This window comes from Puccinia triticina, chromosome 12A (genome assembly GCF_026914185.1).
Source record: "Puccinia triticina chromosome 12A, complete sequence".
In the NCBI taxonomy this organism is placed as follows: domain Eukaryota; kingdom Fungi; phylum Basidiomycota; class Pucciniomycetes; order Pucciniales; family Pucciniaceae; genus Puccinia; species Puccinia triticina.
The window spans coordinates 3543266-3560181 of NC_070569.1; the positions used below are offsets into that span (position 1 = coordinate 3543266).

The following is a 16916-nucleotide window of genomic DNA, read 5'->3' on the forward strand; positions in this document are numbered from 1 at the left end:
AGCATATAATCATCTTCAAACAACCGTCAAGACTCAGAACACAGATGGATTGGTTGCTGAAAACAGTGCAGCCTACAAAGATTAATCAGACTGATATCTAGTAAGCCATTTTCCTTTCAAATCAAGAATTTATAATCCCTGGAACCTGACTGGAGTATTCTTTCGTTTCTGTCAGCTCAGTTGTTCTAGAGAAGGTATCACCTCAGGGTGTGTCTTTGCTTCACTCTCAATTCGAAAACCTGATCATAAGTCCTAGCTTGGTATCCGGAAAAAAAATTAAGAAAGTCGATCCTTCACGCAGAACATGTTAAATTGGTTACGTTTGTCGAGGTCGTCACTCATCAAACAGCTCCGCCAGCAAAGTCCGCTCAAAGCAAATCAGTGATCTTGGCGATAATTTGTAATGTGGAATCAGAATTCGAACAATCATCGTCAGTCCAACAATTTCGCTCGTTGCCTTCAGGCTCATTCTTTAGACTGGATTATACAGGCTGAATTTGCTGCAATTAGTTTGCTGTTAGTTTCCTGCGCTAGCCAACCGAGTGTCATTTTGGCCGTCTTACCAATCGTCTCAGCGATGGACATTTCGATTTCTGAAGTCACTGCTTCGGTTCAGGAACCAACCAGGCTTGCAGATGACATCACTCAGGATGCCCCCAAAGGTATTCTCAGCACTATCCCGTCAGAAGATGAATTGTCACCTTTGGTTAATAACATTGTATTACTAGTTTTGCGTTGTAAATTTAGTATCGGAGGCGATCAACTCATTGAAGTATCGAGTTTGGATAGACAAGCGTTGAAAGACGCGATTTCAGAAATTCGAAGACTCACGGCGATTGCTGGTTAGTGTTTTGAATCTTCAAACTAATTCATCAAAACTGCTCTGAGCAACGCCCCATATTTTTCTCTTTTTTCTCACAGCTGAGCATCAAATTTGGAACCCTGATCTCCTTGGCCCGTGGATTGATCGATACATATCTCGAAAGAAAGCCACATCCCCAAGCAGCCCAACTGTTTCGCCCGTTGAAGTCAACCTTTCCGTACAAGCTCGCCTATCAAAGTTGCTCACTTCACCACGTAAGTTTTGTTGTTTCGGCCCCATTTCAATGTTAGAGTCCATGCACTCACCCTACACTTGATTTCATTTTCTTCCAACGTATTATCCCCTCAAGCCATCTCCCCCTCTGCAACGCTCAGTACACCCTCCCCCAATTTCCCGAAACCACCTAGTATTGCCCCTGACCTACCGGAATGGAGGCAAAACTGGCTGAATGAACGACTCCGCGAGCTCGAAGATGATTATGTCACCTCGAAGGAAATCAAGTTTGTCCGCAAGTTTTTGCTTCCCCTTGTGAACTGCTTGAATTGAAAAAATTTGATGTGGACTCCGCGACTTTCAATCAATCCAGAGTAAGGGTTTGCACCTGGAATGTCTTTGGCAAACAACCCATCGGAAGTCTTCAAGATTGGATCGTACCGGATGCAGAGAAGGATAAATCTGATCTCTATGTCATCTGGTGAGTGGTTCAAGGCCCCAAATCTCGTGAAGAGTTTCATTGCCTTCTGAGTGCTGTACAGTGGGTAAAAAGACATTTTTGGCGCAGGCTAGCTTTGACTTGTCATTTTTCTGCCCAATGTATAGCTCACAGCTCCCTTATTACGAATAACTTCACTAATCTGACTCTTTTCTTTTCAGTTTACAAGAAATAGATGATACTCCTGAAGCATTTATACGATATACTCCGCAGCGAGAAAACTTTTGGTGTGAAGTGGCCCAAAAGTCAATTGAGTCTATCGGGATGCAGAGAGTGATCAAGGTTTCCAGTCAGCAGCTCGTTGGCTTGTTGATCATTGCCTTCGTAGATGAAAGTATTGCCAAGGACATTTCGAATGTTTCAAGCACCTATCTTGGCACTGGCGCATTAGGGATGGGCAACAAGGGCGCTACGGCTGTTCGTCTCAAGTACATGAGTCCCTTTTTTGACTGGAATGCGCCAAACGCTGACTAAATCATTGGGTATTCGCGTTCTTCACCCATCCAGAGTCTGTGACACTTATCTAACCTTGGTGAATAGTCATCTGGCTGCCTTTCAAGAACAATATGAGGCAAGAAATCGCGATTATCTCGAGATCTGTCGAAGGATCACTTTTCCGACCCGTCCTGGTCCACCGCGATCATTGGTTTCAATTCCCCAGTTGAGGTTCCCGGGCGAAGGCCCAACTGCGCCACCGCCTAACGCCGATATCTTCCGCACGGGGTAAGTTTGCTTTTTCGGATTCATAAATGATTAATTTTGATCAGTTTTCCGGCCACTGGGGCTGATGTAATGACTCTTTCCCTCCCTTACTCCTAGACACTTGATTTGGGCTGGGTAAGAATCCTCTCCCCCTTTCCGCTTTCGGTTGGAACTGAAAGTATTTTCACTAATACGAGAAACCCCGGGGTAAATGATTCTGTCTCCAGTGATCTCAACTACCGCTTGAACACCACCTACGCACAGGCAAAGGCTTTGGCTGAAAGCCCATCAGTTGAAGACTGCAGCGCTTTGTTATCATTTGACCAACTTAAGCAACAGATTGAAACGGGAAAAGCATTTCAACAGTTCCAAGAAGGCGTTATTGAGTTCAAGCCGACCTACAAGTTCGATGTTGGAACCAATAATTTTGATACTAGGTTCGCATAATATCAGGCAAACTTTGTTTGACCGACGGGGTTTTCTCGCTTATTCACACTGCTGTCTCATTAGTGAAAAACAGCGGATACCTGCGTATACAGACAGGATTTTGTATTTACCGGGAAGGGTGAACGACATTCAGATTCTATCGTACGACAGTTACCCATCGATCACTTGGAGTGATCACAAACCAGTGGCCTCGACAATGAAAATGAAGATCTACACGGTTATGACGGAGAAGAGAGATAAGATGCAAAATGAGTTGTTAAGAGAGCTAGATGGATTGGAAAACGAGGCATTACCGGACCTCAAAGTCGTGCCCGAAGGGATCGCATTCAACTTTCTCAACACTTCTCAAGACGAGACTGGAAATTCCAATCTTGTCATCAATGGGGGCGAACTGGTGGGATCTTCCATTGAATTAACAAATCTCAAGAAGTTCTCAGTCGCTTGGCAATTGGTTCCCAAGAATGGGGAGTCTAACGTTTGCGAAGATTGGTTGAAAATTAGCCAACTCTCGGGTAATCTGTCCGCAGGTTAGTTCTCGATTCCTTACTTTTTTGGTCATTCCAGCGAGAGGTCGTGTGGATTTTGTTCGACTTGACGTGACGGTTTGGACCTCTTTTAGGTGAATCAACCCAAATACATTTCGCAATCGATCCGATTGGAACCAATCGACGACGAAGTCAACTTGGAACGGACGACTTGACTGATGTTGTGATACTATCAATCACAGGCGGAAGAGATGTGTTTATACCAATCAATGTCGAATTCTGATACTCCTTTCCGCCGTTCTCCTATTCTGGCTCACTTATTTATCAGCGGTTGTTTGGATATCACTGGGAGCAACTTGGCGTATTTTTTCCATCCATTACCTACCAAAAAATTAGAGCCTTGCCTTGTTGAACTGTGAAAGTTGTATGAGTACTTGTAAGATCAAATTTTTACTATTATTTTATCAATTGTCAAAGCCATGCACCCTAAGCCCTTTATTTCCTTGTTCTCTTCACCTCAGGTACTCGTCATCCCACTTTGATAAGTAGCATTTCCCGAAGAAAAATAATCAGCGCTGACCATTGTGATTTTCGCCATCAGAGCCTGCCTTTTTCATTTTCTGCTGGCTTAATATGATAGAAATCTACTCCAAACTTGCTTGCGTCAAGGGTTTCTTTCGCCGAGTATGTAACAACAGCCTGACTCCCTCGGGCCGAATATACAAAATAAAAGGAAAATGACTGGATTCTCCATTCATAACATCGGAGCGCATTTCAAGTTAAACGACAGGATCTCAAAACAAAAGCATATGAGAACATCCTGCTCATGGAGATGGCCCATGGGTGAATTTCACTGGGCAATTGGGCAATGAAGAAATAATATGTTAAAACTATAAGAAATAGTCTAGCTCAAATGATAATTGAGTCCTCTTTTTGCGCTTCATTTTGAAGTCATCTTCAAAGATATGTACCGAACCAAGTCACAATCTGCTTGTAGGAGTCGTCAAAGGCCTGTTTTTCTGCTGGGTTACTCTGTTTCCAGTTGAATAGAGGAAACTCAGATTAAGCCAGGAATGGTGGTTCAGATAGAACCAGGGTGGAAGAAACCCACCAGGTTGGCTCGAATACCAAATCCATGAGAGGCACCTGGGTAATAGGTTCTCTTGTAGCCCGGCTTGTACTATTTTCATTTTATTATGTAGAAAAATTAGTGCAGACATCGCATGAGTTAAACAAGATAATTACGAAGCTACAAATGCTGAAAGATGCTTACTTGACCATCACCTAAGAGTTCATCGGATCGTTGCTGCGCGTCAGCTCCGAACTGTGGATCACTGTTTGAAGGTGGATCCACAAAACAATTGTTCAACTCAAACTTGACATAACGACACAACCGTAGTTAAGAGATAAACGCAGCACTCGAATTCAGTGATTCACATTTCGCACGAATTGATCAAGAGTGGAGCTTTGCTCTTATCTCGCAATTCCAACAAGTCATCCGGTACTTGCAGCAAGCTAGGATAGGAGGTGGATCCCACTTGTATCCAGTTTCTGTCTGAGCTCAAGAAAACATATTTCCCGCCTACTCAATGAAATCAATGTTGGTCCAAAATTCAGTCCCGATCTTCAAGTGACACAAAGTCACGATTATTTAAGAACAAGATTTAGAAAAACAAGCAAGTAGTTACCAAAGCAGTACCCAGTGGCAGCAAATCGCTTGACACCCTGGTCAGTGAGGTTCTTGATGACACTTTCGATGAGTGGGAGAACTTGCTCGGGGCCATGCCTCTTCCCCCACTCCGTGATATTAAAACCTACTGGTAGCTGGTTGGGTTGAGGGCCATCAGGAACGTCATCGCCTGAGAATGTATCGACCAGGAAGGCGGAAGTATTCAAGTCATTTGCTAATTTATCTGTGATCAGTTTTATGTTTATCAGGTCGATTCCAAAAACGTCAGGAAAGACCAAGATTGCCTTTTGGGCCGTTAGGCTGGAGTGTCTTTGGCCACGCCCGCTTGGATTTGCCACGTATACATTGACACCGTTGATCGATAAGATTCTTCCGGTTGTCTTCCCTGAAAGGGCGAGAAATGTACAATAGAGGCAATCAGAAAACTGTGACTTGCAATGATCCAATTACCTTCCAATTGCTAAATATCCACGTCATGCGATATTACCTTGGTGGATAAATCCTGGTGGAAGGCACAGTACGACAGACAATCAAAATAGGTAGAAATGTCAATTTTCAAAGGGGCCTCTTCGTACAAGAAACGGTTGAAAATTAAATAACTTTTCTTTTCTTACCACTAAGACACTTTCTATGATCACCCACATCATCGCTAACTATCAAGACTGCAAAGAGGGCGATGAGGGAAAGTAGCTGTGGCAAAGGATGATGAGGCAAGGGATGCTCCATTTGGGCAACAAATCTGGACGTAAGCTAGTACTCACCAGCCTGATCATCGTGTGGAATTTTCGTGCCTATGCGTTCTATTGAGTTGTGCGAACACTGGAAACTGTGATTAACCAAGACAGTGGACAGTGGGCAGGTCGTATTTATGGCTAGCAGCTCGCCCCGGCGCACTCATTGCAATGGGTTTTTCAGCTTCCATTTTTTCCATTCGGTTCCCTCACGTGAAGTACTGCATGAAGACGAAAAGCTCTTCCGATTCAAATGAACCCAAGAACTTGCGCAAGATATAGAGTTTCGACTCAATGTTCTGGCTTGCGGGGCAACTCTTTTGATATGGATGGTACGATGTGATTACGCACCTCACAGGCTCAGCTTGAAACAAACCGCATGAGATCTGGCAGATGAGAAGGATATGGCAATCATATATTTTGGGGGCGCCGCGCACAGCCTCCTTCACATATCACACCAGGTAAAAACTAAATATCATTCTCGAACAATTGGATCCTCGCATTCTCCGAACTTAACACAAGTCCCTCCCTCACGCCTACGCTCGACGTTCAAGAGGCTTTGTTAAGCTCGGTAATTCTCTGTCCCAGATATCCTTTAAACTAGCCCTACGAGATTAGACCAATCATTCGTGGTCAATGGCGGCACAAGAATGTGAATCTGATAGTAAGAAACACGTCACAAATGACCTCTGCCAAGGAAATCCATTGAACGTCTAGTCACAGGTTGCCGCGGGCCTTTTTCAACCTCCGTTGGTTCATCCCAGCGATTCATCCTTGCAGGTTACATAGATTTATGTGGGCACACAGCTTGGATGTGCTTGGTTATCTTGCGCAGAAGGCCCCGACAGCTGCAAGTATTAAGCCTCTGGTGGCCCCTGGCAGGAGGGACTGAACGCCCTATTGCCCCATTTTGCGGGCGCTAGATTCCAAGTTTTGGTGGAAGGAATTTTCAAAAGTTTATAATTCCTTGCCACCATAACTTCTTGTGGAATAAGATAGCTTAGGTTGGAGGCCTAATTTTGCTGGTTCAACCTACAAGATTTGAGGTTGTTGACAAAAATCCTGCCACCCACAAAAAATCCACAAAATTCACCAAACTGCTGGATTTCCAGACAGTGGTTGACTTGACAGCTGCACTGGGCAACTTGCGTACATGTTGTGAAGTTGATTCTTTCTGTAGGAATTTCTTGAAGGATGCTGCAATCCCTAAAAGATCACACTTTCTTTAAAAAAATGAAAACAGATCATTGAAGCAAGAAATCTTACCAGGCCAGTTTGGGGTGAAAAGCCCCTCCTGACGGAGGCTTGCTTTGCGAGTTCAGCCTACCCCCCGGGGGCCCGAAGTCTCGACTCCTCGAGGGACTTTGTCACTTTGATCAGCTCGGTGAGGCGGGCGTTTTGCGCCGAGGTGGCGGGAGTTAAGTTCGGGGGACCCTGTTTGTGCTCATGCCGAGGACGTTTCAAGTTCGGCTTCGTGCTTGGCGCCAGTGAAAACCTTCAACCCCGGCCGAATATAACATCCAAACTCAGCCTGGCAGCAACAAGAACCTCATCCACAAAACAAATCAGCTCAGACACCTCCCCAATGGGTGAGTGGACGAGCTTTATCCACACTCTAATTATGGTTGTCGGAAAAGCGGGCCAAAGTTATGGACTTGACGGTTTGCCAATCAGCTTCAATCACTCCCAAAGTTCTAGAAATCGACCCGACCAAGGACCTTGCCAGTACGGAAACCCCACCACCCACGGCAGTCGAAGAGGTGGCCCCTATAGACACCTCTGATATAGGGATCAGTGAAATCGAAGTACGCCCTCTGAAGTGATCGTAGCCGCTCTGTGTTTCACTAATCTTTCTCCTTCGTTTGTGATTCGCAAAACACGCGCGGCCTGTGGCTCATAGAAAACTCGAAAGCTGGAGAAACTGCTAGCTGATCGACCGGACAAAACCGAGCTTATTGAAAAAAACGTCCTCAAACCAGGGTGCGCTCCATGTATGAAAGCTTGATCGATTCCTCAGCGGTACACCAATTGACCACAACTTGATGATCTCTAATCTATTTGAACATTTCAGCAATTTAGATCCTTCTTTACAGGTAACGTATTCCTATTTGGTTCCGACCTTTTTTCATATACTTTGAAACTCATGCTTTCCCCATTCATTTGAGGAACTTAGGCCAAACAAGCAGAATTATCGAAGAATCAATTGGAAGATAAGCTTAATGCGGCCCTTGCACATCGACCCGAACCAGAAAAACTAGTCAAAGAAGGCATCTTGACGGGTTTGTTTATTTCTCCCCTCATCAGACGTCTTCACCCAGAGTGATTAGTCGCGGATTCGACACGCGATTCAAACTAAAGCTGCTTGCTTTTGCTCTTGTAGAGGAAGAGACAGCCGCGCTCAAAACGCATTGAAGTCATGCGAAACGAAGCGCAAACAACTACCGACCCTCTGCAACACCGACCGATCCATCTGTCTTTTTTTATCTATCGTCACTCGATCTTCGAGCTCAAAGCTGAAGAGTGGTCTGTTGTTAAAATATCCTTCCTATTGTTGATGTTGTTGTACTTGAACCAGTTGGCTGTAGGTTTCCCGAATGTTGTAGTACCACCATCTTCCCGGCTGAAATCTGAAACCAAGAATATCTGACCATCCTGAGATTGACTGCGTTTTGACGAAGAGGAAAGGATATGCTGCCAAAATCCTGGCGGAGCGCATAAGGCAAGTCCCCCAGGATGGGACAGAGAATAAAAATAGAGTGACCCACATAAGGTTGGATTGGCTGTCATATTGGCTTCCCCCGCTCCGCTTTGCCACCAAATCAGGGCAGTTGGAGGTTGAACGTTAGGGCTTGCCGCTTGAAACACGATAGACGCAGGACTTGTACGTGCCACTTCATCACTACACCACCGAAAGACACTATGTCCGAGTGGTTAAGGAGCCGCCCTGCTAAGGCGGTAGGTTTACCTGCGCGAGTTCGAATCTCGTTGGTGTCGTTAGCTTTCTGCTTTAATGCCAGCTTTTTGCCATTCAGGAACTCCAGGAAGCATTTTGTAGACCTTATGGTTTTTTCCTGGATCGCATCAGACCTCTTTTGAAGCAACCCCAAGGAGCTGTGGTCCTTGCGAGCTTTCGGACTGGGTTGATTAGGAAGGAAGAATTGATGGACTGATATACCTTGGTTCAAGAAGACTTGAACCAACGCCGACGGTCCACGCTGGTGGACCTCTAGGTTTAACCCACTTCTTTTTGGGCATCTGTTGCTGTTAAGACTCAAGAGTGTGGCGACTGTGTCCCTCTTGTTCAATAGAGCCGAGATGTGGGCCGGAGCTCACTCACTCACGAAAGCATGTTTGCTTTCAAAAGAAAAAAGCGGCGAGAATTTGTAAGTTAAAATTGTCCATCGACTCTCCAATAGATAACAATGGCGACTCTTCTTGAAAAAACGAGACTCAATATGCCAGACTTTTTGGGAGGTAAATCAGAAAGGAACGGAGCGAACGACAACAGCAACAACAATACGAGGGGTGATCAAAACGAGTGTGGACAAAGTGAGTTTTTGGAGACAGGATCTATAAGGTGAGGAATAGCTGGAGGGGCCAGGTCTACCATGAACGAGAGAAGCATTCCATCATAAAACGAGTGGCGGTGCTTCATTTCTATGGGATGAAGGCGCTCAAAGATATTTTCTTTTTTGGGGGATAATAGTATCAAAGTTGAGGAAATGCCGGCGATGGCTTACGAAATTGGCTTGCGAGAATGGCTGCAGGGATCAAGTGAGGAAACAAACAGGGGTTCAAAGAGTGTATCAAGGGCGGGTGAAGGGGTATAAGTGGGCGACGCGAGGATGGTCAACAGTTCCGACCTTTTTGTGATTGTTTTTTGGGGTTTTTCTAAATGGTGGTGTGTGTCGGTGGTAATAGGGTAAGAGCGTCTGACGGGCCAGGCATCGCGGATGGCGGGCCGACTGAGCAGACGTCTTCTTGCATACGTACGAAAAACTCTACGAATCATCCTTTTGAAGCACCTTGATTTGGATTTTCCTGTCACCAAAAGAATATGGGGCAAAATGATCAGCCTGTCAGCGCCGCCAATAATGCCCCCCTTCGCCCACTCTTTCTCCCTTCCTGAACAAAAAAAAATGAGGAGTCTGGAATACAGATGTGGATGAGATTGGGGACGCACAGTTGGTTTAAGCGGAGCAAATTAAACTCGATCGTGATTTCTTGCAAGGTCAAAGTCGAAGAACACGTGTAAGCAGACGAAGTGTTGTTGGTGTTTTTGTTATCAGGACGAATGGAATCGGATGGATCCTGCTGCTGCTGGGGCTGGTAGTTGAACAACTTGTCAAGCGTGAACGATTTGCGTTTCTCATGAAAGTTCTGATTGATCTGTCCCAAGAAACTAGTGAGCGGAGCTTTGTCGGACCCATCCTTGCGACCATCAACCGGGGCGAGAACAAGGGGGTTATTGAACAGATCCAAGCTCTTGCCCCTGCGTTTCTCGTGCCGCGCTCCACCCCTACACGCCGTCTGGTTGTTGTTGTCGAGATGGGTCGAGGTGGTCTTCGTTTTGGCGGCGAAGGCGCCTTTGGAGAGCGAGCTGAACTTGCCTTGGACTCCCCCTCGTTTGGGATCGCGAGACGTGAGCCCAGGATAGGTGGAGATCTGGACGATTCTGAAGTCTCTCAAGCGCGGCAAATTATGGGCGCTGGCTCCATTGCGATAGTCCTGCATCATCACATCGGCTTGTCGCTTCTCATCGCCAAATACTAGCGCGTTGAAGTCGTGGATCGGTTGGGACTTGAACAACTTGATAGGTGGGTGGGTTTTGTGGAACGGGTAGCCGATCTTGATCGTCTTTTTGCTCGTTGTTTCGGACGAGCGGGTTTCACTCGACTTGCTATTCTTGCAAATCACTACAAATTGCACACAAAGTTTAAACATGTTAATGTGTGGCTTTGAGTGCTGACAGAGCAAGAATCGGTGCAAGGAAAGAAAGCTGCTCAACGGTCAAATTCATATTTGTCCATGTTTTCGGTCCACGACGCGACCTGGGTATTGTGGAAAGCAAAGTTGTCAATAAACCTCTATCCAACTGATTGGATGTAGATGAAGACACATGACATACCAGGATTTCCCCAGCCTGGAAATCGTCCTCTGCAAACAGCCAAACCAGAACGACCGGTCAAAAATTGTCTATGCAAAGATGGTTCTAGAAGAAAGGCAGGGGGAAGAAACTCAACTGGTGTACTTGCACGCCTGGATGACGGATGTCCAGATCCGCTGGCCTAAGAGTGACACCAGATCTCGCTGGGCCTTATCAGAATACAACGTGCGTCGAGGATAATCGAACCGAAACAAACGGAGGGGCGCGTAGTCGTGCTTTTTACTATCACCTGTGTCCATTGTTTTAGCGAGAAATCGCGACATCAGTTCATCCGGATTTACATAATGCCAGCAGAGATCATCCTAACCTTGATCGGCGCGCGTCTTGGGCTTCAGTTTATGGAAGGGCAGGCGCGGGACTTTGGCGCTCGGTTGCGGCTCGAGCTCGCAGATTCGTTGCCGCATATATTCGATGAGTTCTGTCGAATGCATTCCGCTTGGAATAGGCTTCTTGAAGTCCAATTTATCTGATTTTTTTTTTTGGGGGGGGGGAGGGGAATGGATGCACGAGTCAACATGAGAAAAGAAGACTTGTTTAGAGACACAAACTGACCAAATTGGCAAGTCTGTTGATGTTGATTTTTCGGCGCGTCTGTACGCGTCTCCGGTTTTGCGGGGTCGTTGGAGGTTGGGGTTTTGAGTTTGATTCCGACGACAACAAATTCTTGGTTGGACCGGAGTCCGGGAGGGGTAGGTCTAGCCCAGGACCTGACGGAGGGGAAGACATGGCGCAAGGTAGCCCAGACCTGGTGGCGGTCGAGCGGGGGGAGACTGAGCTGGTCGGAGATGGCCTTGAAGCCGACGAGGATGTCGAGTTCGGGGATGAGTGATTGGTGGGGGGAGGCGGTATACTGGGAGCTGATGAGATCGGGCTCGAATTTGCTGGTCAGCCAGTGCTCGATGAGCCGATCGAACGCGTCGCGTGGATCGGCGCTCTCGGCGAGGGCGTCGACGGGGGCTGCGTGCTGATCCCAGGTGGGGCTGCTCGGCGGGAACTGGATCGAGTTGGCGGGCGGAGAATGGCAGGGGGTGCTGGGCTGAGTGAGCAGGTATTTCTTGATCTGGGCTGCGGTGATGGTGTGGTAATGCGGGTGAGGGCTCTCGGGGTGGTGGGCTTGGAGGGGGCGGCCGAGCAGGTTGGAGAGGGATGCCGAGGAGTGGCGGAGGACGGGGACGTTGGGCGGATTGAAGGAGCGGAGATGGTGGGTGAAGGAGGAGGCAGAACTGCAGCTGGTGGGCGTGGATGCGGAGGACGTGGAGCTGAGGGAGGGTGCCGAGGGGAAGGTGACCGAGTTGGCCGTGAGGGGCAGATCGGCGGCGAGTGCCGCTGGGGCGTGGCCGGTCTGGATGGACAGGGACAGGCTGGCGGGTGGGCGCCGGCCCATGGAGGTGCTCTTATCGATGGCCATCTTCAGTCAGCCGAAGAGGATAACTATCTATCCGAGAACAATGAAGCGAAGAAACGAAATACTGAAATAATGGGTTGGCGCAACCTCACTCCGGCGGGAAAGACCTTCATCGAAAAAAATTAGAACTTATTTCAAATTTCGACCTCAACAAGACTGAAGTCTGAGGCAGCCCAAGGAGACTTACAGTGACGCTTAAAATGTTGGCCCATCTCTCTAAGACCGCACCCACTTCACATACGCACGCGATTTTAACTTCGGGCGAATTGCGTATCTCTCCGGCGCAGGATAATACTTAAATATTTACTGGAGGGGAATGTCGAACAACCTGACCCACCACCCGACTGGCTCTGACTTCTCGATCCTCTGCGGCATCCGAGATCGCGATGGGCCGCATGTCCACTCCACTCCAAGCACGAGGCTGGTCGCGTCAAGAAGACTAGCCGCCGCGGTGAGGCCCGGGACTGCTTGACGCCTGGCGCCCCCAGCGATTGGCCATCATGAGCCCCAATCATCGTCGCAACCTTGCCGGGAAGACCTTGGTGTGGCCCACGAAATGATCATCAAGCATTTGGACATCACCCAGACAATGCCCCGGACAAGGCTTCCCTGCTTGGCCAGACATCTCGTGTATGTATGGGGGAAAATCACGATGTATCAAATGGGTACAGATTGCACTTGGAGCATGGTGTCCAGGGAGTTGTAAAGCTATCAAACCAAGGTTGCATGGGCTTTCTTGGACAAGTGATAGCACAATTGGCTAGGTTGAGAGTACCTTGGTTGACTGAGCCAAGTGCATCCCAATAACTGCCTTGTATGTATTTACATTCAAGTCCATCCCAATTTACGTAGCTGGACACCCTCAACCCAGCCAACATTGCAGCCATTTCTCACAGCCTTTACGAAGATCTGGTTATGATAGGCCTGACAATCAGTGCACAGACTAGCGGGCAATCGTGAGTTCTTTGCCGTGAGCATGCAAACACTCGTCCACTGTTGCCACACACCGCCATGTATGGAAGAGGTTGCCATGAAATGCTGACACATGAAGACCGACAAAAACAACACCAAGCTGAAAAAATACACAGTACATGCTTGAGCAGACTAGCCAAAATTGAAGAATTGAAGAATTGAAGAAAGAAACACAAGAAAAAGAAAACGGGTCTGGTGATCTCTGATATCACAGAACTTCTTGGAGAGGAGCAGGAATAGGGCGTGGTTGATCAGAGAGAGAGAGAGAAGGTCATTTTAGGGGGCGGAAAGAGAAGCCTGGAAAGAAAGAGTGTGGAGGCGATCAGGAGGACGCAGAATTTCGAACAGGTATGGGCGGTCGAAGTGTGCTCCCTTGAAGATCATCGGACCTATCGAGAAGATACCAAAACCAGGAATCAGTCCCATAAGTCGAGTCGAGTTTCGAGACGCTTTTTCCGCCCCATCAATTCAATTCTTTTTGCACAAGAACGATGCTCACCTCCACGCAGATTCGCCATAGGTAAAGAACAGCAAAGCATGCAAGGTGACGACGTAGACGAGGAACAGATTGCGCGCTAGCCGGCTCCCCAGCACATAGTTGGCGGTGTGCAAAACGAGCTTATCCAGGGGGTTCAACGCCTGGAGTGCGCCCATACGTTCCTATCACACACTCGTCAGTTCAAATTTCATTGAAGAAGCAACAAGAAAGACGGTTGCTTTCGCAGCCACTTACTCGGCCTCTGAACCGTTCGAAGGGGTTCATATGCTCCTCATATATCCCGCGATACTTGCTCAGCTCCTCATCTTTCCTAGAAACGGTGCTCGGGATAGACGAGCTGAAGCGGTTGAATCTCGACGACTGGTCGTTCAGCGTGGTACCACCTGAATTGTCTCGGTACGATTGCAAGTATCGCACTTTCTCGTACAGCTTCAAGTTATCGTTTTGGAGGCTCTTCATCTCGTTCCTCGTCATCGAGATCGTCTCGAATTGCTTGCGGAGCTCTTCCTCAAGCTCCGAGTTCCTTTGGCGGAAACGGTCCCGTTGACTGGTTATGATTGGTAAGATGGATGTGTCGCTTGTTATTCGATGGGGCTCATGTCTCGTATTGGGCAGTGATTTTCCCAGCCCTCTAGCAGAACTTTCAAGTCCGGACTCGTCCTTTAGACTTCCTCTGCCCAGCTCGTTGGAGGAGAACCGATCGGAATCGGGGTTCTTCCCAACAAGTGTTTCTAGATTGTTTGCGGCGGGTGTCTGAGTCGAGCTTGCTTGCATCCTCGACAGATCATTTTCTAAATTTTCGTTCAAGGCCTTCAGCTTTTCTAATTCACTCTGGACTTTTTCGTGTTCGATGGTATTCATTCGTGATGAGACCAATAAATCATCATGCATCACTCTCAACGTGGTTAGATCATCTTGCAGCTTTCGGTTCTTGCTCATCAGCAGTGTTTCCAACGATTTGGTTTTCTGTTTGTTCGCCTTCTCAGCATTTGGATTCGGCATCTTGATGGCTATATTCAGAGATGATGAATCCGGACTGCAATCGTCGTATCCAGCGTTGTCTTCATCTTCCGGATTCAGCGATGCAAATTCCACATACTTGGTGTGATGTAAGAGCAAAAATGAAAATCAACTTCATAATCTGATGAAGATTATACAACAACCCGAGAAATTGCTACGTACCTTGATAATTTCCAACTCCCGCTTGATCTCGTCGTAATCTGAATATTGAGCTAACTTGTCTTTCAATGCAGAAATTTCCTGCTCTAATTTTTTGATTTGACGAGTGTACTCAGTCTCAGTCTTCGAACGCTGTTCCTGTAATTCATCAATTGTATTTTTTTGAGTCTCGAGTGTTGACAATAATCTGGTAGTTTCGCTTTGAAGCTCTGTAATCTGAGACTCGAGAGTTTGAATCCTGAGCGACGTTTGGAATGAATAGGTGTGGCCTGTCAGTCATCGTCGCGATATGCATGGTTTTTGTGTTAGAACCGTCACAGGGCAAAATGATTTACCGCTCTTGAGCCTCGCTACCACTCCTCACAGCCTCTATTTCAGCCCTTAGTTTTTCGTTTCGTCTCTCCACCTCTTCGATCCGTCTCTGAGACCTTTCCAAGTCAACTTCCACCAGTTCAATCTCCGCTCGACGAGAGACAGTCTCAAAGTCTCTTCTTGACGAATCGTCCAAGATCTTGGCCTGATTCGACTCGTTGCTTGTCCTGAGATCGGCAAGCTGTTTCTTCGTCAGCTCGAGTTGCTTTGTCAGATCCTTTTCACGCTGTTGAAAGTTCATAATCCGTTCTCCGTAAACGGCATCCAACTCGGCCTCCTTGTTCGAGACTTGAAGTTTGACTATATCTTCTAGCTTGCTCTCCAGCTTTTCCAACTTCTCCGCCTGCTTTTGAGATTCTTTTTCGACTTTCTCGGCCTCTTTCAGCTGCGATTTCAATGATTTTATTTGATCGTTTGCGCGTGACAGTTCAGATTCTAAGAGTTTTGCTTCGGAGGCACGAACGGTTTGATCGACGGCTGCCTCTAAGAGTGGATATGGATCGGGAGCCTCTGCTAAGAGTTTGTAGATATTCAGAAACGCTGATTCTGATGTCTTTGATCGTTTAGTTAATGCGTCAATTTCTGCTTGATAGGCTGACTCAAATGTTCAAGTTACCTACGGATTGTCAGTAAAAAATACGGATGGTGAGGCAGAAGCGAATTGAAGGTTTCTTCTACCTTTTAGTAAACCCTTGAAGCCCCCAACTTTTTCTTGATCGGGCATTTTCTTAAAATCTATTGCAAAAATTGGGATAAATAAGATCAGCTTCGGATCTTAGAGCCTTTCGTCTGATGGCGAGCCAGTTACCTCTGGTTTGTTCGGCCAATTTTTTTCTGCCCATCAGACTGTCTTTCTGATTTTCCACGATTTCCAACCCTGATGTGTCCAAGCTCTTCTGCAAGGTGGAGAGGTTGATATCTGTTCGGATTGTAATGAAGGTGGATTCAAACTTGCACAAGGTCAGTGGAGATATTCTTGGCCGTGTGGAATGATGCAATGGCTGACGGACCTCTCCATGTCGCAAGAGCTTGGGAGAAGTCGGATCCGTCCGACAAGACAGTGGCCATTGTGATCTTGAGCTTTCGACTGATATTTCGCGCGAGGTGGTTCTGCAGTGGCACCACTTGCCGGCCTGCGGAAGCCGGAGGTTGAAATGACTTCAGTCGCTTACGTAATTCAACCGCGATCTCAACTCAAGCGGATCCGCAACACATTTCTTGTTGAATTTGCCCTCATCAATATTCCTCAGCTGATGTTTATTTCTGGTCAAGAGGGTTGATCTTGTTATGTATAGACAAACTCAAGTGATACAAGATAGCTCTAAGGACAACACATATTTATGTGAGGAGCCAATATGATGACAGGCTAAAATGCCAGACATGGTGATACAACAGGGGGCTTGAAAGCAAAAAAAGGTATAAACATGAAGAGTTAGTCTTCCAGTTGGTTCACTCCCACCCAATGAGCTCTACAAGAAAGAACAAGTTGAGGATATGGAAAAAGAGGTGGAAGAGCAAAAGATAATAAGATTTCAGGAGAAACAGGAGACAGGCTGGTTGCCACAAGTGGCTGTGTGGCAAAGAGGAGAAAAAGAGGGCTACATTTTATTTTATATCAACAGGAAGCTATCTGTCTCCGCGCTGGGGAATCATAGACAGGCTTGGGTTAATTTCCAATCTGGAGAGAATAGGACTGGGTCGGTTGAAATGCTGCCACTACTAGTTTCTGAAC

General features: G+C 47.0%; 5 protein-coding genes across 5 annotated transcripts; 2 read left to right on the plus strand and 3 right to left on the minus strand.

The window, feature by feature from the left end:
* Positions 1 to 44: 44 nt before the first annotated feature.
* Positions 45 to 3452, plus strand: PtA15_12A318 (uncharacterized protein; the record flags this gene model as incomplete). The annotated part of the gene is made up of 14 exons (XM_053161914.1): positions 45 to 100; positions 176 to 207; positions 302 to 431; positions 511 to 662; positions 729 to 842; positions 922 to 1077; positions 1173 to 1323; positions 1410 to 1517; positions 1697 to 1963; positions 2043 to 2258; positions 2355 to 2372; positions 2465 to 2674; positions 2748 to 3211; positions 3304 to 3452. The coding sequence occupies 14 exons, from the start codon at positions 45 to 47 to the stop codon at positions 3450 to 3452; spliced, it is 2223 nt and encodes a 740-aa protein (XP_053025884.1).
* Positions 3453 to 3993: 541 nt separating this feature from the next.
* Positions 3994 to 5632, minus strand: PtA15_12A319 (uncharacterized protein; the record flags this gene model as incomplete). The annotated part of the gene is made up of 9 exons (XM_053161915.1): positions 3994 to 4022; positions 4141 to 4201; positions 4281 to 4349; positions 4443 to 4503; positions 4607 to 4751; positions 4858 to 5244; positions 5347 to 5361; positions 5474 to 5549; positions 5621 to 5632. The coding sequence occupies 9 exons, from the start codon at positions 5630 to 5632 to the stop codon at positions 3994 to 3996; spliced, it is 855 nt and encodes a 284-aa protein (XP_053025885.1).
* Positions 5633 to 7239: 1607 nt separating this feature from the next.
* On the plus strand, positions 7240 to 8002 carry PtA15_12A320 (uncharacterized protein; the record flags this gene model as incomplete). The annotated part of the gene is made up of 5 exons (XM_053161917.1): positions 7240 to 7395; positions 7491 to 7570; positions 7662 to 7683; positions 7764 to 7869; positions 7971 to 8002. The coding sequence occupies 5 exons, from the start codon at positions 7240 to 7242 to the stop codon at positions 8000 to 8002; spliced, it is 396 nt and encodes a 131-aa protein (XP_053025886.1).
* Positions 8003 to 9591: 1589 nt separating this feature from the next.
* On the minus strand, positions 9592 to 12165 carry PtA15_12A321 (uncharacterized protein; the record flags this gene model as incomplete). The annotated part of the gene is made up of 7 exons (XM_053161918.1): positions 9592 to 9631; positions 9774 to 10506; positions 10599 to 10641; positions 10719 to 10747; positions 10834 to 10986; positions 11065 to 11223; positions 11310 to 12165. The coding sequence occupies 7 exons, from the start codon at positions 12163 to 12165 to the stop codon at positions 9592 to 9594; spliced, it is 2013 nt and encodes a 670-aa protein (XP_053025887.1).
* A 1291-nt stretch (positions 12166 to 13456) lies between these two features.
* Positions 13457 to 16252, minus strand: PtA15_12A322 (uncharacterized protein; the record flags this gene model as incomplete). The annotated part of the gene is made up of 8 exons (XM_053161919.1): positions 13457 to 13523; positions 13634 to 13794; positions 13868 to 14731; positions 14816 to 15050; positions 15148 to 15778; positions 15863 to 15919; positions 15993 to 16103; positions 16195 to 16252. The coding sequence occupies 8 exons, from the start codon at positions 16250 to 16252 to the stop codon at positions 13457 to 13459; spliced, it is 2184 nt and encodes a 727-aa protein (XP_053025888.1).
* Positions 16253 to 16916: the final 664 nt, after the last annotated feature.